This window comes from Panthera tigris, chromosome B3, assembly GCF_018350195.1.
Source record: "Panthera tigris isolate Pti1 chromosome B3, P.tigris_Pti1_mat1.1, whole genome shotgun sequence".
Classification (NCBI taxonomy): domain Eukaryota; kingdom Metazoa; phylum Chordata; class Mammalia; order Carnivora; family Felidae; genus Panthera; species Panthera tigris.
The window spans coordinates 54245981-54272135 of NC_056665.1; the positions used below are offsets into that span (position 1 = coordinate 54245981).

At 34.5% G+C, this 26155-nt stretch overlaps 2 protein-coding genes across 8 annotated transcripts in view; one reads left to right on the forward strand and one right to left on the reverse strand.

Annotated features, from left to right (window-relative positions):
- The window catches only part of FAM227B (family with sequence similarity 227 member B), a 213586-nt gene that overhangs the window by 68212 nt on the left and 119219 nt on the right, over positions 1 to 26155 (forward strand). The window lies entirely within an intron of this gene.
- The window catches only part of FGF7 (fibroblast growth factor 7), a 57663-nt gene continuing 39286 nt past the window's right edge, over positions 7779 to 26155 (reverse strand). Inside the window, exons 3-4 of one of the 2 annotated variants that reach the window (XM_007081828.3) lie at positions 10202 to 10305; positions 7779 to 9105 (exon numbers count right to left, since the gene is read on the reverse strand). In XM_007081828.3, coding sequence (XP_007081890.1) covers positions 8911 to 9105; positions 10202 to 10305 — 299 coding nt within the window. In that variant the 3' untranslated portion in view covers positions 7779 to 8910. The remainder of the gene's footprint in view (positions 9106 to 10201; positions 10306 to 26155) is intronic. The other variant, XM_007081829.3, reaches the window with a different exon arrangement.

A 26155-nucleotide genomic window follows, 5' to 3' on the forward strand; every position in this document is an offset into this window, starting at 1 on the left:
AATCAAGAGTCACATGCTTAACTGACCGAGCCACCCAGACGCCCCTGCAAAACATATTTAAACCATAATTTCCTCTTGAGCATTTGAGATGCTTATTTTCATGTGGGCTTAACTTTTCTTTAAAGTTTTAAACTAACAAAATGTTCTGTTTTTGTTTTTAATGAAATAGACAACAGATAGTTAAAATTTGCCTTCCAAACAGAAAAGCATTATCTCCCTTTTTAGGACTGGAATGTAAGCAGTTATAGAATTTCAGTATCTGGAATGACTCGGTATTTACAAGCCAGCTGCCCTTAACCAGTGTATTGTTAGATTATTTACAAGACTAAAGTTTTAATGTTCACCTCTCTTATTGTGGTAGAACACCATATAACCTTTTATACTCAGATGAAGATCATTTTTGAAATGCTATTTTTATACCTCTCTCCTAGTTTTTAAGCCCAATTTTTCTCTTATCTGGACTTCACAGTTAAAAAACTAACATATTCATGAATTTTTATAAACTGTAGTTTAAACTATATTCACCAAAAAAACCCTTATATTCAGTCAACATGTAACTTTTAAGTAATTATGTGTGCATCATTGTACTTAGTGCTTGGGAAGATAAAAAAAAGAAAAGAAACATAGTAGTTCCTCTATAGACAAGTAATAGTTGATATTTAGCAAATGCCATGTCCCATGACATGTTACAGAAATAGTAATAGCCCAATGGATTAGCTACTTGAACTTTAATTTGTACCTCTGTCAATTTGCTACCTCTTTACTCTCAGAATGCCTATGGACAATAAAAAAATTAAAAAAAAAAACAACTTGGAAATAAAATAGTTTCCTGAGAATTAAGCCAGTAAAATCTTGGCATTATGTTTTTCATTATACAATATTGAAAGAAAACCAAGAAATTTTCATGGCTGAAGAGAGAGGAAGCCCCAAAACACTAATAAGATGGCCAGAGATATAAGCTCCCAATATGGTAGTAATTTAATAAATTGTATTATTGTATTGTTATTGGTTGCATTTCATACTGTGTGGAGAAAGACTATATGAACAAAAGTGAGGAAAACAACATGTGGCACAAAATAGACGCAGCCTAAAGATTCGGAAACTGGCTGTGTTTTTACAGAAGTATTCAGATTTGATCATTGTGAATTAGATTTTATGATAATTTGGATAATGTATCTTTCAAAACCATTTTTGGTTCCTTTGCTTTGATGCCATGCTTGCCAAGCAATTTTCTAATTACTAAATTAGCTTTTAAGATAATCTTCCATGGTCTGCCCTAGGGTGACTGGCAAATGCCTCCCCTAGATATGTTGGTTTGCTGTTTGGTGGTAGTGGTCAGAGGTGCTGGAGAGCATAAAAAAACAGTGGGTCCTCATTGTATTATGAAGCACATTAACATACTTTATTGAGTGACATGGAAATGCCAAGCTAAGGTGAAATGAATAACAAGAATTTGAATACAACTGAGGGATTTAGTCACTGGCGTGAATAAAACATGGTTTTGAAAGAGGTGAATCTAAAGATGTTGAAAAATAAGTTAGTTGGGTTTTGGTGATAGGTTAAAGGGAAGTAGAGACAAGAATAAAAGCTGACTATATTTTGAGTGTAAATATTAAAGAGAACATTTATCTTCTCTCATGCACTGTTGGTCAGAATATATATTTGGAAAAAGCTTTCTGAAAATGTTTTTCAATTTGCATTTTATTTTTTTAACGTTTATTTATATTTGAGAGAGAGATAGAGTGCGAGCGGGGAAGGGGCAGAGAGAGGAGACACAGAATCTGAAACAGGCTCCAGGCTTTGAGCTGTCAGCACAGAGCCCTACACGGGGCTCGAACCCACGGACCTTGAGATCATGACCTGAGCCAAACTGACTGAGCCACCCAGGTGTCTCTCAATTTGCATTTTTAAAGGATTTTTTAATATAATAATTTTATTTCCTATAATCATATTAAGAAAATAATCAGAATTATAAAGAAGTATATACCAAGAAATTCATATTTACGTTAGTGAAAAGTTTGAAACAACCAAAATAACCAACAATAGATCAGTTAAATAAGGAAGAGTAAAAGTAGACGGCCTGTGAGATCCATGAATTGGTTGATTAATAGGAAAATTTTGTTAAATTGATATATGCACACCTTCAATATTTTGTTTACTTCAAACATAACAATGTGCATTCATTTATCAGTTTTTATGTGAGGCTATGGGCTTTCCTCTGAGCATGATTCTAATAATTATCATACCCATTAAATACTGTCAACAGTGTCCAGTTTGAGTTTCTTTAAAATGGACTGAGAATTCAATGATATTTGCCGAGCAGTCTGAGTGCATAATTGTAGATTGTTATTATTTTTTCCTGTTGTCTTGCCCATACCTAATTTAACATCTTAAGTTTTCAATCACTCACTTTTTCCATTGCCACTCCATAGGCAACTCTAAAAACTTTGATTTCTATCCTGAATAATATGGAAAACAATTGCAGTTTTGAACAGAGGAATTGCATGATCTAAAATATAAGAGAACAGAATCACTGTGGCTGCTCTGTTTGAAAAAGGACTATGGTGTATGTTGGGGTGCCCTTTGTGCGCTTTATACTCCATAATCGGTCCAAAGCAAAAACAGTTGTAGCTGTCTTTCCAGTGTTTGCATTTCCTTTTAGCTTCAGTGTGAATAGCAAAAATATAGAAGCATCTAGGGAAACCAGGGATCCAAGAAGTACTGCAGACTTTGAAATCATATTGAAAAATAGAGAATTAGATGGGAAGCAACATAAGGCTTTTCAGAGTGTTTCAGGAAGCAACAAAGATAAAGATCCGGTATAGTTCCTGAAGGGGTTTCCTTCCCCACCCCCACCCTCACCCCCACCCTCACCCCCACCACCCCATTTAGCTAATTGGTTCTCAAATGCATAGGTCTATTAGAATCTTCGGAGGAGCTTTAAAAATACCCTTGCCTGTGCCCCAACCCAGAAATACTGTTGCAATTGGCCTGGGCTGGGCCTAGGCCTCATTATTTAAAAAAAAAAAAAAAAAAAAAAAAAAAAAAAGGGGCGCCTGGGTGGCTCAGTCAGTTAAGCAACTGACTTCGGCTCAGGTCATGATCTCACGGTTCGTGGGTTCGAGCCCCACGTTGGGCTCTGTGCTGACAGCTCAGAGCCTGGAGCCTGCTTCAGATTCTGTCTCCCTCTCTCTCTCTGCCCCTCCCCCACTTGTGCTCTGTCTCTCTCTCTCTCTCTCTCTCTCAAAAATAAATAAAATGTAAAAAAAAAATTAAAAAAAAAATCCCAGGTGATTCCAATATGCATTTAGCATTAAAATCGATTGTTTTTCAAGTATTTTTAGGTCTTATCCTCACAGGCAGCTTATGACTGATTGCCTCCACCTTCTACGATAAAACTCACTGTAGCTCAAGAAATTTCAACCACGTATATGATCTTACTCTCTTGAGGTAGAGAAGTGAAGGGGAGGATTATCTTCAGGTTGAGTCTGAGGGCTTAGTCATTTCCTTCATATAGAGGTAAAGTGATATTGTTAGTTTTCGAGCTATATTAGGAATTCTAAGGAGGAGCAATTCAAATTAATTATGTGGTTCCAGCCTTTTCTCAATTATCCTTGTACGAATGGACCATACAATATCCCTCACGGAAGTATCAAAAGTGTTGCCTCAGAGAATATACCTGCTTCATCTTTCTCTGCTGAATAGCTCACCAAGGAAAGCCATGAAATACTCTTATTAGGCCCTAATGAATCCTGTCTTGTGGCAGGAACCTTAAAAACATCCCATTTATTATTTGTGTTAGGCAGCCTTTAAGATGGCCTCCAATGACGGGGTGCCTGGGTAGCTCAGTTGGTGAAGCCTCCGACTTTGGCTCAGGTCATGATCTCGCGGTCTGTGAGTTCAAGCCCCATGTTGGGCTCTGTGCTGACAGCTCACAGCCTGGAGCCTGTTTCAGATTCTGTGTCTCCCTCTCTCTCTGGCCCTCCTCTGTTCATGCTCTGTCTCTCTCTGTCTCAAAAATAAATAAACGTTAAAAAACAAAAAAAAAAAGAAAAAAGATGGCCTCCAATGATCCCTGCTTTTTGGTACTTATGCCTTTGTGTAATTCCTTTCCCTTGTATAGGTAGAAAATCTTGAAATCATTTTCAAGATTAGGTTATATATAAAAATACTGTGGCTTCCATTTTGGGCACTCACTCACTCTCTGATTCCTTTGTGGGAAACAAACTGCCATGTTTTAGATAGTGCTGTGAAAAGGCTTATGTGGTGAGGAAGTGATGTTTTGAGCCAACAACCAGTGAGGACCTAAGGTCCTCTTCAAGGACCTAAGGTGGATCCCTCTCTAAATTGAGCTTTGAGATGCGTCCACAGTTCTGGTGAACACCTTGATTGTAGCTTTCTGAGAGACTCTACCTAGAGACACCTAGCTAAACCATGTCCAGGTTCCTGACTACATAAATTATGAGATAATAAATATTTGCTGTTTTAAGCCACTAAGTTTTATGATAATTTGTCATATAACAATATATAACTAACATGTGGCTGTATTTTTCAAGAGAAAGTCCTGCCATCTTCAAGCTAAATGTTGCTATTCATCTCATATTTCATTTTTTCTGATGATATTTCAAAATTGTTCTGATGATATTTCAAAAGTTCTGATGATGTTAAAGAAAATAAATTTGCATAGGTTCTCATAAGTTCAGTGATGATGATTTGGAAACTGGAACCACATAATTATCAGGAAGTAAAAGGAAAATATGAGAGGCATCTTCTCAGGGGAGAGTAAATACAGGGATTTGGGTAAGAGACCAGGACTTTATTATTTCTTGCTTCTTGTCATGTCTCCTCAACTGGAGAGAAAGTGAATTTTCTTAATAAACTATTCAAAGTTAGAGGATGAGTGGGAACACATGTGGGCCTGAAGGAACACCAGCCTCATTGGAAGCAGCAGCTTTGTTGAATAAATATAGAAGTAGGATAAAGAGTAGCCTGACAACAATGCTGAAACAGTTATGAGTTTTAATGAACTATTTCATAGTAAGATGCACATGAATAACTCGAACCATAGACACCAATTAATAGATATTCTCTGAAAACTGTTTTAGAGTGAGCATAGAAATGATCATGGCTGATAATCATCTGGTACCCACAAGTCAGTCACAGTGGCCTGTCTATTCTGATAGATCAGTGACATATTCTAATTGACCAGTAACCACTCATACTGGTCGTTAATATTTTTAATACCACTCTTATTCATAGTGAACGTTAGATGAAGTTTTGGTTTCCTGTAGCCATGTGCCATCTGTGCATAAAGTTGGATAATGAAAGGTATGGGATCTCTTGTGTCTTACTCATGCCCAAGCATATGGCATTAAGGTAGTGGTGTAAATGAAGCTGCATGATAAACCTTGTACATCTTTCTGATGCATCACTTTTGCTTACTCATGTGAATTTTATATTAGAGCAAACACAAAAGTATTATGGATTAAAATGCAAAAGCACATGAGTTTTAAGAGAAAAAAGATTTTCAAGAAACTTTGTGTGTGCTACCTTTGCATTATTCCTTAGACTCTCTTTCTCTACTTCTACTACTATTGGTATTTCAGTAGAAAATTTTGAGACACATGGATTTTGTTTATTTGTGGTTATAGAATCGCTTTACTACAGCTGGTCATGTAGGTCATCTGTATGTTTTTTGTCACTCTAGATAACCAGAGGAGCAAACTCTAAGAGATAGAAACTAAGAATTTATCTCCAGTATCTCTTCTCTTTTATCATTAGATCAATTTATAGTCAACTTGAAGGCTGATAATTTATAGTATGGCTTTTTTTTTACATAAAATATTTTAGTTTATTAATTGCATTGAAAGTATCTTTTTATTATTTCTTTTGTTAACATTTCATATTCTTTCATTTAATTTTTTCCTTCCTTGTTCTTGGAAACTTATGTATTTAACCAATTTTCTCCTTAAAAGAACATTTTTTTAAAAGGTTACTCTGTTTATAACTGCTCTCCATTTGTAAATAAATACATGTAAGAGTAGAATAGGAAACAGGATTGGAAATTTCATCATTTCTTTCCTCCTTTTGAATCACATCATCACAGCATGGACTAATTATTCTGTATGAAGTGAATTGCCAAAACATAAGTTGCATTTGCATGCAAACATAAAGATAACATCTCAATAGAAATTTTTTAAAGAAGGAGACCACTAGCTAATAATCTAAGACTGGGAAGCATATGCTAAGTGACCTGGACTTTTGTGACAGCTCTGTACCTAACCAGCTACTTTGGATGTATCACAATCTCAGTTTCCTGATCTGCAAGTGAATACAAGGGACTAAGCCCTCTTGGAGTTTTAAGCTTCTAGAATTCTAAATGTATATAATTAGTACAGATTTTATTTTCTAAAATTTGCATGATAAAAAAAGGAGAGTATAAACAATGAATTAAAAGTGTTTCTAAAGAGGGAGGAAGGCAAACCATAAGAGACTCTTAAATACAGAGAACAGACTGAGGGTTTATTGGGGGGGGTAGGGGAGAAGGGAAAGTGGGTGATGGACATTGAGGAGGGCACTTGTTGGGATGAGCCCTGGATGTTGTATGGAAGCCAATTTGACAATAAATTATATTTTTTTAAAAAGTGTTTCTAAAAACACTACCAGATTGGCTTTACCACTAAATTTGGTTTGTTTAATTCAGCATTGCTGTGTGATTTGATTATAACTATAAATCCATAGACAAAGAGTATTTGGTCCTAACATAGTTCATGTCTTGTATGTATATACACTATTTCTGTTCAAATTTCTATATCATCATGTTTGCCCTAATTTTAAAAATCAAGTAAGATTAGTCCCATTCTGAATTTTCTTTAATATTCAAACATTGAATGAATGCATATAAAAAACTGATTATGGATAGATGCTCTGTTAAGCACTAAGGAAACAAATATGAGAAATATAGGTTTTCCTCTGCCCTCAGTATTTTCACAAGACTCCAGCCACAGAAAGCTGATCTAGGAGAGGAATCTAGGCTAGCAAGGCCCTTGAATCAGATAAGAGTTCAGAATATCATTCATAAATGGCCCCCAGCTGAGGAAAGACAATTCTTTCTAGTTTCCTGTCACCTGGTCGTATAGATGAGCCATAAGAAGATCAAATGAATCTGTTCCTGTCGGCTTTAGCCTTTTTGTGTAACTTTTGCCTATTAATGTAGTAGTAGATAATATTTATATAAAATAAAGGAATTTGATGAGAAATATTTTGAAATTAAAATCACAATGATTAAAATTCCAATAGTTTAATTTAGATAAATGTTGACCTCCTTTGGTGAACACATAAAATGCTACCCAAATCTGCCAACTGAAGAAGTATGAAGTAGAATTTATCTTTCTGATAAGCCTATTCTCTGTAGCCTGACCTCAAGCCTTCATGATATTCAGGTCCTCAAATCCCTAACTGTATATTCTATTTTGTGCTCTTGCCATCTAAAAGGAAAACAACTTCCAATGTGGCAATATTTTGAATGGCAGAAATTTCTAGATTAGAAAAATTACTAACTCTAATACGCATATTTTAAAAATATGGCACTTTTCTACTCATGAACTCAAATATATTCTAACTAACAATTTTAAGTCCTTTTATCTGCAGTGATTTTACTTATATCATCCAATGTAATTGACAACAGTATGTGGCAAAACATATTTTACATTTTTGTATTGTTCCCTGTGAGACATCTATTGTAAGAATTGCTGCAGGCTGTCATTTTTGTCTGCCATCCAGGATTTGCTGGCCCAAGTACTGTGTACTGAACTTGATATTGGTCATGGGGGGAGGGAGGGGAACCTTGTAGTTGAGCCAGATGGTTTTGTTATTGCTTTAGAATTAATAGCATATGAAACAGATACAGCTTATTAAGGTTTTTTTTTATAAATAACATAAACTTAAATAACAAAACAATAAAGTTCAAATACAACTTAAAATAGAGTTTAATGCTGTAACCACAGAGAAAAAGCATGATTATTGGTGGGAAGAACATTATTAAAAGTCATATTCCCAAATATGAATTATACAAAAGATAGATTATATTACTTGAAACAAAACTTAAAGGTTTCTCAGTTTTACTTTTAGGGATTATAAAATGTTATTTTTGTGGCAAGTGAGATGAAATACAGTATTATCATCATTATTGCTATTTTATATACAAGATTTTTGAAAACATCCTTTTAGCAATACCCTTTCCATACGAGCAGCATTAGGAATTTTCTTCTTGTTAATAGGTACAAGCATATTCTAATACTATACTTTTGTAAAACTACTTATTTGACTCCATTCCATAATAGAATTTTTAAGAATATTCTTTCTTTTCTTATTAGAATTTAAGTGGCTTACAATTGCCACTAAAAAGTCTTTCAGATACTGCTCATCTTCCATAGTTAGTGTTGGCTTGATTATCTGACAAATCATTCCAGCAGCCTTTACGTCTGACATATCTTATATAACATCATCTGCATTATTATTATTATAGCAGCCATTTTATAAGCAGATAGGAATATTTAAATAATCATTATCAGATAATCAAATCTAACATACTCTTAAGGGTAAATTAATTTAAGAAAAAACATTACTATTACTAACATCATGATTGTACAACCAGCTTTACAATTTTTTACAACTTTTAGTTACTAAATCTGATTTTGTGTATATTTTTCAAATCTTTCTTTAATGCAGTCTCTTAAAATAAACATACATGCGCAAGTCCAGCTTGATCAGTTTTTCAGTAGTTTTCCAGCCTTTCTTGGTTACTTAAAAAAAAAAAAGAAGAAAAGAAAAGAAAAAAAGAAAAGAAAGAAAACAGTCCACTTAAAGAAATCTCCCTGCTGGAACTGGTTTCTTTTATACCATATATGATTATGTTATTGCCATAGGAAGAAAGTGGGCTGTTTTTTGTTCTTTCTTTGTTTTCTTCCCCCTTACAGGAACCCCTTTTTGATTTAAAGCAACAAACATTTCTCCTCCGCTGTGTGTCCATTTAGCTGATGCATATGTATTGTAATGGTTTTCCAGAATTAATTCTTTGAAGTTGCAATCTTCATTGCATTCTTTCTGTTAAAATAATAAACAACATTATCCAAATGATTTTTAGAGGTACTCAATTAAACAAAGAGTAAGCAGTAATCTTTAGTAGAATTAAATCATATATGACTTTTTTTTTTGAGCTGGCCTAATGCAGTTTGTTAGATATAGATTAGCATATTTGCAAAAAAAATAGGCATCTTAAAATTTTTTAAAAAGATAAAATGATACATATTTAGTTATGCAACACATTTTCAAATATCTAACTTTTTTTTGGCAGTCAGTTTTTACAATTCTTTGTATGAGGAGCTGTTTCCCCCTAATGAGCAGCTCTGATATTACCAAATATCATTCCCAAATCACTCATTCCCTAACTGCTGAGAATTTGATATAATTAGCAGAGTGTCTCCCTCCCTCAGCTGAAGGACATATTTCACAACTTTTCTTCATTTGTTACTACACTGCCTGCAATGGTGATGGAATTTAAATTAATTTGTTCATCCATCCAACCATTCATTCATTTGTTCATTCATTCAATTAAACCGAGATTATTATGTAATTAGCCTGTGCCAGGTATTGTGCTGGACTATGGGAATACAAAGGAAACTCAATTATATTTTATTATGGTGGGATGAACTGTTACATGTTTCATATTGTAATAAAGTGGGAACAATGTGAATGCTCACAGTTCAAAGGCCACGATTGTGAGACTGATGTTGATAAACAAACTTCTGAATTTTTTTTCCCAAGAATTTTCATGTCAGCAATGTGCAGATTGGGTGAACCTTAACAAAAAGAGCTTTAATACTACTGACAGATGGAAATTTTAGGTTTTAAGTATCTAAAACGCACATGGAATTTCAGAGCTGGCAGTATCCTGAGAGGTTGGTTAACGTAACTCATTTTACAAATGAAGACACCAAAGCCCAGAGAGCTTAAGCAATTTGTCCAAGGTCCTGCAGAAAATGTTTTTTTTCCTCAATGCTTGAATATGAAGTATTTTAATGAAATCATTAAATTATATGACTGAAGAAAAATTAGTTCCATTTTTACTTTCCAGAAAGGCAAGATGTTTTTGACAAAAATAAGTTTGAAAAATTAAGTGTAAGCTATCAATTATCAATACCTTTGCATAGAGTTTTCCTTCCTTATTCATTGCAAGATAGTATTCACTTTCCACTCCTTTGATTGCCACAATTCCAACTGCCACTGTCCTGATTTCCATGATATCTGCAAGGAATCACAGAAAGATAAGTCAGTTATTCACTCAGCTTTGCAGATCATCCAAGAATGACAATTTGTTCTTATTTCTTTTTCCATTGGAAGTTATTAAAATCATTAATGTGCGTGTTTACTCAGCCTGAGACCACCTACCCATATTACACATACAAATACAAGGGTAGTCCTTATTAAACATGGGAAGTTTAAACTATTTATTTTTTATTTTGTAGAAAAAGATATCTGGATTCAAAGGATTTAGCTTTTTCTTCCCCACAATTACATCTCTAACTTACTATCATAATAATCATCATGATATCAGCTAATGTTTATTGATCTCATACCACATAATAAAGCATTATTCCAAGGCTCCAATGCATTAACTCATCTACTTGTCACCAAGGCTATGAGGCAAGTACTGTAGTTATTCCCATTTTACAGATCGAGAAGCCCAAGCACAGAGAAGTTATATAATTTGCCCAGATTCTCTCAGCTAGTAAGTGGCAGAAGGGAAATTTGAACCCAGACAGTGGCTCTTAATCGTTACATACCATTAAAATGTATAATAAACTAATAATCTTTACTTTTCTCTTAAACTTTATCTTAAAAATTATTGCTAACAGAAAATCTCTGGAATTTAACAAAAATCAATGAAAGCAATTGTAAATGATGGTAACAGAACTACTGCCCTAAAAAAGATTAAATATTTTAAAGTGATAGTGAGTTTTTTGATACATGAAAGACTATTTAAAACCCAATTATGAATCTTGCTTATATGATATTTTATAACTTTATACCTTTCTGATTTTTAATCTTTGTTGAAATTGTTTCTACAACACATACAGTTACCACAAGAATGTTAACCTACTATTTTCTTTTATTATACATCTTTTCCTCCAATGCTATATTTTAATGACTCATATAAATGCAGTAAAATCTCAAGAAAAATTTTAAAACAATGTAGGAATTAAAAGTTTAGCAGACCTCTTTAAATAACTGCTGTTAATTATACTTTGAACATGAAGGTGTAACCATGAGACACTCGCTTCCCTGTGCCTAATAATACGCAAAGAAGGTTACAAGTGAAAATTATATGCGTTATGTCAAGTCTCTAAAAGCTGTTTTCCAAAATATTCACTCAGTTAAAGGAAAATCTGATTTCTTATTCCATGCCTTTGCTTCATCCTCTTATTTATTCTTTTCACTTCAATTTTCCTATCTGGAGAATAAAGTCAATACCCACTTCGTCAGGATTAATGCAGCCTAGCTAATATTTGTTATCTGTGTCACATGTATGCTGCATACAGGCCTTTTTCCCAGCATGCTATGCTTAGCGCTGACAAGAGGTTATCCAGTTGAGAGTTCTTGGGCTGTTCATATAAACTCAGGTCTATGAAGAAAGTGCAAAGGAATGGATATTAATCTTTTAAAGTATTTTTGAAGCGTTGTCAGAATGTATAAATTGTAATTTGAGGACACAAGGAAAACAGCCCTGATTTCATAACTCCAAAAGTTAAAATTGAATAATTTATTTCATTCTAAAATGTCAGACGAACAAATCATTTGGTTTTTAATAGCGTAATTTTTATTTTCTTTCTTAGAGTCAGGATAGGAAAAATAGCTTTCTGTCTGTAGATGTAAACAATGACTTGTGAATTGAATTGTTTGGTGTTATTAAAAATTCAATAAACTATTTCATTATATACCCCGATTTTACTAAAAGGCAGATGAAGAGTAGTCAAAAACCTCATTTACAACAACTACTGGCATCAACAAATGAAATAATTATCAAGATTTTGGTCACAATTAAGCTTTCATAAGTAGTTGATAATAATACGATTGAAAATTAAGCTTTCATAAGTAGTTGATAATAATACGATTGAAAAGCTACTGGATAAAACACATTGCCATTATCTTTCATTATTTCATGAATCTAGGAAGTCATAATAATAAGCAAATTCAAAATGAAAAACAATGATAAGGAAAGAGAACTGAGGAACTCTCTATCCACATCAAACCAAAGAATTCTCATTTCCACAATACATTCATAGAGTTCAGTGATTCCACTTTATCAATAGAGGAAGACACTAAGTGTAAATAATAATTATGCTTCAATGCATGTTTTATAATATCATTGCCACTAGTAAAACTTAAGACCTGCTTATGATTTGCTACATCTTTTGAAGACCTCAATGTTCTGATGAGAGCATAGAAAATGATTAAATTCTAGCATGTGCTTGTAGACTATAGATTAAAGAAGGAAGCAGTAATAAGGGAGCACATGTGAGGATACTTCAAGTGACACCTATAGATCTTTCTCTTTATCACTGGGAACACTGTAAATATTAAATACTAAAGAAAGTGAAAACACATTTTCACCACATTTTTAAACATCTCATATTTTCTGAAATACTGTAATGCTATGCAAAATTATTTTCTATTGTTAACAAACAATTCTGTTAATCCTACACATCTAGCACAACTAGAATTTCATTGTGGATTTAGATCACATGTGATTTATGCATGCTGAATTTAGGAACAAGATGTGGAAAACTGCCGTCACTTTAAACTCAGTATCATTGTAAAACTCAACCACATTATCAGTCCCACCCCAGAAGACATAGCATCTCCCTAACTTTTCTCCTTGTACTCATTCTCAAAATTAGCCAGATTCGAAATGATCCTTGACTTCTCCAACTCCTATCCTTATGTCTTAGCCTCAACATCCATTGGGCCTAGAAGTTGAGGAAATGGGCATAGCAAGAGGAATGAGTAAATGGGATAGAAATAATTTTAAGCATTGCTACCAAGTATGTGTTGAGTATTTGTGTTCTATCATATTTGCCGAGAAGAGCTATGTTTGGCATCGAGGTGGTTCATTCCAGTAATGTTCCACTTCCTAACTGGTCCTCTTCACTACAAGGGGATCAGCCAGAAAGAATCAAAAGAAATGCTTCCCGGAACTCGGCAGCTTGCTGGGAAAAATTCCAGGATGTAAGGACACCAAGGGAACTATTTGGAGTGGCTTGGGACACATTTGTTGTTTTTGTCCTTCTGTCTGAATAGTCCCCAATTAAGTGTAATATAAATATAAGTTGCTTTTCTTGGCTAGATGTGAAAGTGAAAAGGCTTAAGATTTTTTTTCTAATTTTTTTCCTAATTTTTTTCTAAGCTACAGCTTATTAGAGAAGATAAGCATTTTTAGAGAGGATTAAAAAACAAAACAAAACAAAACAAAACAAAAACAAAGCAAACAACAAAAAAAAAAACCTAATTCAGAGGGGAAGCCAGAAAGAAAAAAATCTAAAGAGTCTAAGGAATCCAAGCTATCATTAAGAATATAGCAAAAGGAACAAATTGAGGTAGAAGAGAAAGAGAACATATATGCAGAATGCTGAGCATAGTTAAGTGCCCAATAAACTGTTTTCTTTAGAAATGAATAGTTTTGCTGTTCTAACCAACAATGGTGAGTCTGGTCTTTCAGAGAAGCATTGGCAACAGCATCTCATGCTTTTTGTAACAATAAGAAGAAAAGCTAGTGGAAATTAGGTCATTCCCCGACTAGAAAGCAGTGGAACACAGGTTGGAGACAGCTTCCTGGGGAAGTGGGGGGGAAGGGGGGTGGGTATTCCTCACGTGTATCAAGACATAAAGAAACACTGGTGAAGACTCATTGCGCTAAATGAATGCTGACACAGGTGGGAATGAATGACAGCACCAGAAGGAAGATCCCTAGTGACACTGAAGTTCTGAATAGGAACATGAAAGACATGAGAGCACAGGTGTTGTTTTTTTCATTTCTTCTGCTGCTTTAATCTCATGACTTTAGAAGTGAAAAAAAAAAAAAAAGCTATGAAAATAAACACCTGGCTGTTAACAATAGTGTTGAAAGTAGAACTTGCCTTTCTGCCTGGGACTTTAGAATAACCGAAAAAAAAGGCTCCTGGAGTTTTCTGTGCATTTTATAAAGAATGCATTAGTTAAGTTTAGGTTTGGTTGGAACAAACCATTTATTTCCACATGCAATAAACATTGGGAGAAGTGACAACGCTGCTCCACAAAACATTTGGGAGTTTCCAGGCTCCATTCAGCTCACTGTTCCACAACCACTTTGTTCTCATAATATAAGGTAGAACACACATTCCAGGTGGAGTGTGAAATAAAGGAAGAAAATGTGGGTGCAAAGGGATTCTGCTAGCTGCCCTTCATGGAAGATTTCTGAGGGTTGCCCTGGGACACCACTTAATCAGCTAGACCTTGGTCACAAGCAGGAATGTCCTGAGAATGTACAATAGTTGCAGAAAATTTATAGCTAATCCTAAACTAAATGAGTTACTTTAGGCCAAATAATTTCAAAAGAAAATGTATACAAAATTTTTAAATAATCATAAAATATTGTATCTAATGAGAAATGTGGATATATTTTAATGTTTTGTCTATATATGGTAGTTTCAGGAAGTAATTATATATTATATAATAGCATATATATAAATAGAATAATATATAATACATATATATGTATACCATTACGTGTGTGTGTGTGTGTGTGTGTGTGTGTGTGTGTGTGTAATGGTGAAGGTTTCTCATTCAACAATAAAGCCTTGACAGAAAATCATAAAAATAATTTAACATTTAAAAAAAGTTATTAGGGGCACCTTAGTGGCTCAGTCAGTTAAATGTCTGACTCTTGATTTTGGCTCAGGTCATGGTCTCACAGTCTGTGAGATCAAGCCCCATGATGGGTTCAGTGCTAATAGTGTGGAGCCCGCTTGGGATTCTCTCTCTCTCTCTCTCTCTCTCTCTCTCTCTCTCTCTCTCTGTTTCTCTCTCTAAATAAGGAAATAAACTACAACAGAAAGAACTTTTTTAAAAGTTATTATTTGATTATTTGCTGATACCAGTTCTTAGTTTTAATGTGCCCAGAACAGTATATTTGGTCAAGGACATAATTAAATGTTCTGATTGGTCTAATAATCATTGAACTATTGTCTCCCTCATCTTCAACTTTAAAATTATTTTTAGTTATCATACTAGCTCATCTATGTTAATATATATATAATTTTATATATATTTTATATATTTATATATTTTAATTATATTTAAAATATAATTTAATTATATAATTTATTTATATAAATTTAAATATTAAATATATTAAATTTATATAATTTAATTATATAAAATATATTTTGTATATTTATATATAATATATATTATATATATATATATAATTTTATATTATATATATATCTTCTCAATCTTTAAAATATAAAGCTTAAAATGTTCAGGGAAAAGAAATACCAAGGGACTGGGATAGGGGGATTTTTGTGTGATGAAACAACTAAATATTTTTATCCTTATCAACTCATGAAAAGACACGGAGGAACCCTAAGTGCATATTACCAAGTGAAAAAGGCCAATCTGAAAAGGCTGCACCACATGCTGTATGACATTCCAACTCTATGACATTCTGGAAAAGGCAAAACTGTGGAGATAGTAAAAAGGTTAGTGGTTGCCAGGGGTTGCAGGTAAGTGAGAGGAGTAAATAGGCAAAGAACAGAGGGTTTTTAAAGTGGTAAAAATACTCTGTATGATAACATAATGGATACATGTCCAAACCCATAGTGTGCAACACCAAGAGTAAACCCTGAAGTAAACTATGGACTAGGTGATAACAATGTGTCAATGCAGGCTCATTAATTGTAACAAATGTACCATTCTGGTGGGGGATGTTGACAATGGGGGAGGCCTGTGAACCTAAAGCTGCTTTAAAATATATATGTGTGTGTGTGTGTGTGTGTGTGTGTGTGTGTGTGTGTGTGTGTGTATAAATATATATATTAACATATATATTAATATACAAATATACATTAATATATATAAATATATATATATATATTAATGTTTATTTATCTTTGTGAGAGGAAGAGAGACAGAGCTGAAGTCCAGGAGGCACAGAGAGAGAGGGAGACACGGAATCCAAAGCAGGTTCTAGGCTCTGAGCTGTCAGCACAGAGCCCAACACGGAGCTTGAACCCATGGACGGGGGGATCATGACTTGAGCCAAAGTCAAAAGTTTCACCCACATAGCCGCTCAGTTGCCCCTAAAAATAAGTTCTTAATAAAAAATTTTAAAAGGTAAAGTTAAAATACCTTAAAATCATAAATGCTGTTGGTAATAGGGACAAAGAATTAGCATCAATTTTTAAAGTACATTAGGGAAACAGCTAAAATGCTGGAAGTAGATGGTGGAGAATTTTTTTAAAAGTAATAGCAATTTATGCCAAGATTCCTCATTTATTTATTGTAAGCATGAAACAGGTTTAAATAATAAATAGGCAAAAATATTTAAATAAACTTATGAATGATTAAGCCACGGAAAAAAAACAGGGAAGTCATTTTAGGCATGTTCTTTAGTTTGTAAGGGTGACATCCTAGGTAATTAATTGATTCTATTGTTGACCATGTTGTTGACAAAAATATTAACAAGGCTAAATGGCTACTTTACTTGACATTGTTTCATTTCTCATGTTCTGTTATTTTTTAAGTTTTTATTTAAATTCCAGTTAATAACATATAGTGTAATATTAGTTTTAGTAGTAGAATTTTGTGATTCATCACTTACACCTAGTACTAATCACAAATGTCCTCCTTAATACCTATCACCCATTTAACCCATTCCCCCACCTACCTCCCCGCCAGCAGCCCTGTTCATTCTCTGTAGTTAAGAGTCTTTTTTATGGTTTGACTGTCTCTTTTATTATTGTATGATCTGACCTCTCATTTTTTTTTTAACTCTATCATTAGGCTACCACAATCATTAACAATCTGATGTGTCCATGTAGTATGTTTTACATCTTAGGAAGCAAATTTATTTTTACTTATACACATAAACTTCTCTTAAACATAAATTCAGGTCCACAAAAAAGGCAAATTCTTATATTTGTCTTATATATGATAATAGGTATACTGTAGACCAAAAAACCATGTACAGTAAGTTTGGTGGCTAACTTAATGTCTGCATACTATATGTATTTTCTGAGTAACTCCCTGGTTTTTGATTTGGAGGGGAGGATTTCATAAGCTTACATAGTTCATTCTTCTACAGATCTTTGTGGATCTGTAAAAACATCTCTTCCCACTCTGCAGTTGAAAAAAAGAGTGGTAAATTTAGTTTCTTCATTCTTGTATTTTCTGGAATAAGAGGACATAGCACATGGGACAAAACAGATTAGAAGGTCAGAGTTGATAGGATACTGATTCTGCCAACATTACTTAATACTTTTCCAAGCAACCTACTTTTATATCTCTTAATTTCCCTGTGAAAGATTTTTAAAGTACATTAAACAAGAATATTACTCATAGGGGCACCTGGGTGGCTCAGTCAGTTAAGCATCTGACTTCAGCTCAGGTCATGATCTCACAGTTCATGAGTTCAAGCCCCACATCAGGCTCCATGCCGACAGCTCAGAGCCTGGAGCCTGCTTCAGATTCTGTGTCTACCTCTCTCTCTGTTCCTCCCCTGCTTGTACTCTCTCTCTCTCTCTCTCTCTCTCTCTCTCTCTCTCTCTCTCAAAAATAAATAAACAGTAAAAAAAAAAAAAGAATATTACTCATTCAGGAACGTTGCCATTTTCAAGTCTATCTTCATCCCAGTTAAAGCTAGAATCTTTAAAGATAGAGCATCTTTTCATATGCTTATTTGCTATCTGTGTATCTCCTTTGGTAATAAATCTGTTCAGATATTTTGCCCACTTTTAATTGGGTTGTTGAAATTCAAAAGATTTTTTTAATATCCCTAACCCCAATATGTGGAGGGATAAGATTAACTATATTCTTCGCTGACTGTCAGAGTGCAACAAAAATCTGGTGGGCAACAGACAGGCAGGGGCTAGAGGAAAAGGGTTTGGAAATGGGACAATATGAACATACTGTCATAACTGGACCTGAAAGGGAAGGTGTCCACATATAATTAACAATACTCCTACCATTCAACAGTTATATTTTGTGGACAGTTGGTCCATAAAAGAAAGCCAGCAGACATTACAGGTATTATTCCCTAATTACAACTGAGCCTGAAAGATACCCTAAGCCTGTGCATCAATATTCTTCATTCCAGGAACAGAAAATATAATACGAATAAAGGCACGAATAGCAGGAGTAAGAGGGACTTGAAGGAAGGGAAAACACTGACTTCATAAAGTTTTACAGTGATAAGATCTTTGGAAACCAACTACTCTGTATGTCTTTAGAAAGATGCATTTACTCAATTTTGATGGTATTGCCAATACGTTGAATCAATGAATTTCTTCAGTATGCTGCATAGTAAATTATTTCCCTCAGATCTTTCTTTACTGAACATGAAGAAGAGTTAGTTACCAAGTACAGCTCTCCAAGAGGAGAGGTTTTGTCTCTCAATTGAGCCTAGCACAGAATTGGCTTGCAGTGATTTGTTGAATGTTGCATGAATGTATCAACCTCACACCCTTCATATGCTTGTAAGCAACTGTTAAAATCTCCCTCAGCCTCCTCTTCAAGAGTATCTCTGGAAGAAGTAGCAGTTTTGTGTATAGATAGATAGATAGATAGATAGATAGATAGATAGTACTCAATGAAATGTATTTGCCTTTAACTGAGAAAGAATTCTTTGAAGCAAATATGTTTGAAAGCAGAATAATGTAAGTTTTGCATTGACTGATGTAGATAAATTGCTTATGAGAAAATTAATGCTCGTGTACAATTATAAATGTATTTTGGTCCTAAATTTATTGTTAAGATAGTTTATTGGGCCTACATTTTCTGGTAAACAGCTTCTATCATGAACTAAGTTTTATCAGAATGTCAAAAGTATATAAGATACGTGTACTTAACGTCATGTAGCTGCCAGTATTTTGTTTTCAAATGTCCACCTAGACCAAAAGGAGGTGACCTTTAGCAACGTATACATATTATTTAAAATTGACTTCTTCAAAAGTTATAGGAAAACAGACAAACACCAAATTATATTAGGCTGAAATAAATTTGTTCCAGAAGGTAAGCAGAGTGACTGCTTAACATGGAAGACAGATCTCTTTTTTTTGGGCTAGTGTTTGGATTAGGACTATTAGGTGGATATTCTGTGCACATGCTGACTTTGTTGCCTGGAGGCAATGATTCAGTGTTTGAATTTGGGAAAGAAGTGAGTTCACTTTCCCCATGTTTCTTTATTATCTTTCAGTCAGAGTAGGTGACACAGAGGGCTTTGTGGAGATGGCGACCCCCAGCAGGCTCTAGGTTCTTTTACTTCTCCTGTGAACCCTAGAATCCACTATTATAAGATAACACAATTAATATATTTGGTTAATAATACTAATCTTATCTTTGGATCCCTTTACCCCCAAAAAGCATGCCCCATAACTGTTAAGTAACAGATCTAAGACAGAACCTTGGAAAGTACTAAAAGAAATTAGAAAACTAATCAAATCAAAGCCAGCAAGAAACACAAGTAGATAAATTGTTACCGAAACCCAGGAAGTGTAATTCCCATCAAACCAGCATGAAACTCAAATTAGTTACAAATTATTGCATAATTTCTGGAATCAAATATAACTGAAATGTCCCGTTTAAGAGTATTGATGCCACACCATCATTTCATTGGGTGTGGGTGGTGGGAGGGGTACATCAGTTACAGTTCTTATCAATACTATATCAATTCTATAATGATGTAAAAAAAACACTTAAATGATTTTTCAGGTGAAGTAAAAAGAATCATGTCATTCTTTTAGAGATTTATTCAGAAAACAAAGCATTAGAAAATCTGTAGAAAGTACATTAGTGTGTGGTACAGTGATGGCAGTGTTTCCTTTTTAAAGAATTTAAGTTGCAACAGCTGATTTCAGCAGGGTTAGAACTATGGCAGAATTAGAAACAAACTATTCAGTTGTTTAACAAATAGGATGATTCCAGTGGCATATTACTATAGTATGTCATGGGAATATCCTTGAACTGTATTGCACAGAATTATATTTCTATGCCAATTTACTGACCTTTTTCTTCTCATTTATTGCCTCTCTGGAACACAAGGCGGGCAGTTTTCTCCCTGAATCAGACAGGAAGAAATTCTCTTTGTTTGCTCTGCATTCCCTGTACCTTCTAAACTTTTATTCAGAAACTATTTTTTATCTGATCATGTAAAGCATTTACAACACTTTACTACATTCTAAAAATGGCTCCAAAATTATCACAAGAGTTGCAGATGATATAATCCCAGAATATGTGAGAAAAATATCTCTCCTCACCACCTAGAAAATCTCTCCTGTTTTCTGGCTTTTCCCAAAATCTAAAGTATCTTCAATAGGAAACCAAAATTTTCATTACATAGGATTTGAGATAAGGTTCAGAAATCCCAGAAATACTTGGGAGAGGTAACATAGGGACACAAATATATTCATACTGTGGTATAAGTGACTATATCTTCTCTGAAAGCAGAATTTGATTTTGCTTGAGGGGAATAAGTACAAGTCTACCAAGAATGAATCTGAAAGGGGAAAATGATCATGAAAGAAAGAAGCTATGGAAAGTTGCATTAACATTTTACTTACAGGTACCTCTAGAAGTTAAGACATCTTAGGCTTCATCTAATCTATAAAGACAACGGTTTAGAAGATAAACCACACATCCACTTCATCCCTCTATTGTAACTATTAATGTGTCCTGTGAAATTTTGCTGTGTGGTAGACATTTAATGTAATCTTCCCTCTCTCCCTCTTTAACTTGTATTTAAATGTTTTGTCACCCAGACCATAAGGGAATTCTAAACAATGTGGTTTCAGATCTTGCTGGTAATCAGCATTAAAGCATGATTTAATGCCATTTTGGCTATTGGTTTTTTTAAGAATTTTTAAGCACACATTCTTTGCTACCAGTTTAAACAGTGATGTTCTAATGCAGAGTAGTTACATTTCTCACAGAAATTCAAGTGAAAGGAAAAAGAGGAAGAAATAAATCATCAGAGTTTACAGAAGATACTTACAATACTAAAAAGGAGATCCAGAGCCCCTAGCTCTTACTAGAAACTCACATTGGCCCACTCTGTTACCAAATATGTATCTAGCACTTCTGTTCCCATCGCCACCATGTCAGTCCAGAACTTATTATTTGTACCTCAACTATTATTTCAGTTTCCTGCCTAGATGCCTGCCTCCAGGGAGCATGTTATAAAAGTTACTGTTCTGCTGTATAACTTTCAATGGTACACTCTATTGAAAAGCAAAACAAATTCAAACTTCTTATACTTGGCATTCAAAGCCTTCCAAAATCTAATCCAGTCTACTTTTACAATTTTCACCTATTATTCCTTTACAACTTACGTGAGCTGTTGGCCCCAAACAAACTGATTTACTCGTCTTCCTCTCCCACACAAATTGCCAGGTACTTTGTCTGCTTCTGCCCACCATACGCATAACTACAGAGAATCTCCATTTCTGTATTTCCCAAACATTTCCTCATGGATTGGCTGAATGGAATCATGTGATGAATTCTTTTAAAAATGTCAAATGCCCAGTTCTTACTTCTCAGAAAGTCTGATCCAGTAGGTCTGAGGTGAGGCTTTGGGATCAGTATTTTAACAGCTTACACTAACTTGAGTGACACTTTTCTTTCAAAGCCAAACGAAATTCAAGTGTCTGCATAATGTTTTACATAGTTTTCTGATCTGTTATCTCTTTTACTTTAAGAACAACACATTGCTGTGCCTTTAGTTACACTCACCTCTACTCTTCTGTTGTTATTGATAATTTTAGCACTTTTTTAATCATCTGAATTTTAAGCCATTTGTGGAGACTATCTTATACTTCTGGAAATCCCTAGTACTTGGAAGGCTCTCATTAAATGCTGAAGTAGATAGAATGATACATAAACCCCTTGTAACTAGTGTGTCATAAATCAGCAAATGAAAGTTAGTAATTATTCCAGGCTTAAGGAATTAATGAGTTTCCTAATCATACTAAGCAGCAGAAGAACTAAGATTAAAAGATTAAACTGGGGGGCACCTGGGTGGCTCAGTCGGTTAAGCGTCCGACTTCGGCTCGGGTCATGATCTCGCGGTCCGTGAGTTCGAGCCCCGCATCGGGCTCTGTGCTGACAGCTTAGAGCCTGGAGCCTGCTTCCGATTCTGTGTCTCCCTCTCTCTCTGACCCTCCCCTGTTCATGCTCTGTCTCTCTGTGTCTCAAAAATAAACAAACATTAAAAAAAATTAAAAATAAATAAAATAAAAGATTAAACTGGAAGTATTTGTTAAGTTTCCTTATAATTTTGATTATGCTTTTGGAGTTTATCTAATTAGATGAGAAAGCACAAAATTCCATGGTTCATTCAAACAATAGTTCATCTCAGATTATGTTTCATGATGCCAACTCAAAAAAGTAGAGACAAGCTCCAAAATTTCTACTTTTTTAACCAGTTGTAGGTTTTTCCTTTTTAGTTTTGGCAAAACCTCGCTTTACCTTATTTATATTTTGAGCATGCAACACTTCCATGCATAAAAACTTTCTCGTGTTTTCTGTTTGCTGTGTAATGTAGCACATCTCTTTCTCTGCCTTGCTTCTAGCACATTAAGGCTTTAAGAAATGCACGCTAGTCCTACAATTTCATGAGATGGCTAATAAGTCTGTGTTCTTCTTATCCATATTATTATGATTTCATAAACATTGAATATGGTTCATCTTAAATATTTATTATAGATGGTATCCCAAATTTTTTTAGCCTGTGTCATATATGTCTTATATCACTCATTCATTCTAATTCTAGGATATTTCCATTGTACTGTGTAGCCTTTATTAATGCTAAGCAAAGAAGACAACATCTGTATTCCAGATGTAGATATATCATGTTTATGCAGGACTATTATAATATGTTCTGTTTTGTGTCTTACTTTCTTCCTGATGATGCCCGTTACTTTATTGGTCTTTTGGCTACAATTGCACACTAAGATATTATCTTTAGGAAAACATCCAAAGTGATTTCTTAGTGCCTTTTTTGTGAGGAAGTTGTTATTCAGAGCCTTTTATCTTATACATATAATTTAAATTTTATTATAAAATATATTACATTCAAACTCATCTGCCAATTTTCTGCTTACCTATATACATATGTTCTGTCTGACTGCATTTTATTATCATTCACTTATTTCACTAATTTAAAGATGTTAGCATAATCTGCAAACTTGGAATTTTTGCTGTATATTTTCACTGTGAGGAAATGTTGATTCATTTTATTGATCCCTGAGGAATATCACTGTTACATATTTTCATTCAAAATATTCATTCAAATTAATTCCTTATTTTGAAATTTTCCTTTTTCTTCAACCAGTGATTCTCAGAATAAGCTGGGAGTGGGAGTGAGGGCAGGCTTCGTTGGACAAAGAACATCTTTCAGGGGAAAAGCTTTCGTGATCACTGGCACTTTTTAAAACTATACATGCTACATAGAGATTCTTAATTCTAACCTATCCTTGGATAGTCACACCCTGCCCAACCCATTCCATGTCGGTAATGAGCCACCAAAGTGGCTCAAAGTGATCTGTATACAACAGGTATTTGGGGGTGGAAGAAGTTCAGAAGCTATTCAAAGCCAGGTTTTAATAAGTATCTAACTCCCCCAGCAAAAAGCATCAGCTTTGTCCCACAATCAGAATATAGTGACTTAAACAAACAAAAAAACCAATCTTGTTTCTTGAACCACATCAAATAATTTTGAAGATGAAGAATGAGGTCTACATGCTTAATTCCTTAAAGAGCACTAAATAAATAGGTTTAATTTTCTTCTCACAGAAATAGTTGCCTCTCCTCAACATCTATTCTACAAACATTGTTAGTATTTTGTAGACACATAGCCGTGAGTCAAGGAAAATTAGGCAGAAGAAAGTCTATGAGAAAGGCAAGGAAGCACAGGAGACAGTGGCATTTTGGTATTAGTTTGCTGTGGTTGAGACATACACAAGAGAGATGGCCAAGAGAAAAAACAAGAAACATAGGCAGGGGCCAAATCCTGAAGAACCTTATGTGGTTAGTTGAGTTTGGATTTTTATCCTGTAGCTGCTGGGGAACCACTGAAAGGTTTAGAAAGGTGCTTCTACTAGCAGTGTGGGGGGTGGCTTGGTGAGAGGTGAGAAGAAAGAAGACATCATAACACTGTCTAGTCAAGAACTGTCGAAGCTGCATGGCAAGGGTGATGGGAATCTGGGTGATGAGGTGAGGGTACTTGATTCCTGAAATAAATTTATAGGCTATATTTGCATAAATGGTTAATACAGACCCTCAGCCCTGTTTTGGGTGATTTAAAACACAGCCCTCTTAAAAGTCTTCCAAGTATTGTTGATACTTAGAGGATCTGATAATGTTGTATATACTACAGCACAGTTAAAGCATGCCAAAATTGAATGGATAAATGCCTAAATTAGGACCTAGAGAAGAAAATGTTATGATTTATTTTGAGTGCAAAATCAAGTTTATGATTTGTCAATAATCTTCCAGATAGTCAACCCCTTTGTGCATTTTGGAATGCTCTCTACTAGCCTAAGCTCCTTTCATATTCTGATATCTTAGTTGTTTATCTTTTAAAGATGTGTTTTAACTTAATTGAAAGGAAAATAAACAGGAGAAGGAGGAAAAGAGAACAGTCATGGAATCTGTGAGCAAAAGTAAGTTAGTTTTCTCCCTACTGGTAAAAGTCACCATGACCTGCCCTACCTTCCTTCCTATGTTTTCCAATTCTGTGCCATTGCGAGTGGATCATGTACAAGGAATCAGGAGACGCAATGTTAAAATAGAATGATGAGAGAGTCCTAAGCCATATTTGCCCATGTTGAAAAAGAGAACTGTGGGACTAGATTAAAAATATTTCTCTACAAAGGCTCAATTTCTAGTCAGTATGAGGAAAGAAAGGATTGTAGAACAGCCTAATATTAAGAAACCTCATCTGAGAACATCTAAATGTTGTAGACATATTTTAGTGGCTTACTATTCATCTGCAAAATGCATTTGTTTTGGAAAGGATTTTCAACAAGATATTTTAAATAATGGGATCCTTCTTTTGTGCATTTGTTTGTGATTAAGGTACAAGAAAAGCAGCAATCAGTTTCCTAAAGCTATACTTAGTACATAAATCAGGGTGTCCTGATAACCATATACGGATAGCAAGTTCTCAAATGTTTGATTTCAAATTAAATAAATACAATAATTAGCATAAGGACATTCAGCTTGAATTTTCCATGATGTCTCTTATGTTTCAATCGAGTATCAAAATTTTTTCCAAAAAAAAAAAAATTCAGGATTGACTTTACTTTTTAATGCCTTGAGAGAGTGCATACTGTACCTAGCTTACAAACTATTCTAGCCAGTGTATCTGCAGAGATCATTCTCATATGAACAAGTTAAACTGGAGAATAGACAAGACAGCTAGCATTAAGTGCAGAGAAGTGCCAGGGCATGAAATATGCAGTTTCTCAGATCAGCTGAAGTCTGCATTGAAAAACAAACATGGTGTCTGGGGCGCCTGGGTGGCTCAGTCGGTTGAGCATCCGACTTTGGCTCAGGTCATGATCTCTCAGTTCGTGGGTTTGAGCCCCGCATCAGGCTCTGTGCTGACCGCTTCCTTGGAACCTAGAGCGTGCTTCAGATTCTGTGTCTCCTTCTCTCTCTGCCCCTCCCCGCTCATGCTTTGTCTCACTCTGTTTCTCAAAAATAAATAAATGTAAAGTGAAAAAACAAACAAATGTGGTGTCAGATTTGCCACTGATCTTTTTATGACCAAGGAGTAGGTCTCTCGAATAGTTTTTAAATCTAAATAAAATGAATCCATTAAAGTTTTGACTGTGTACCTGCC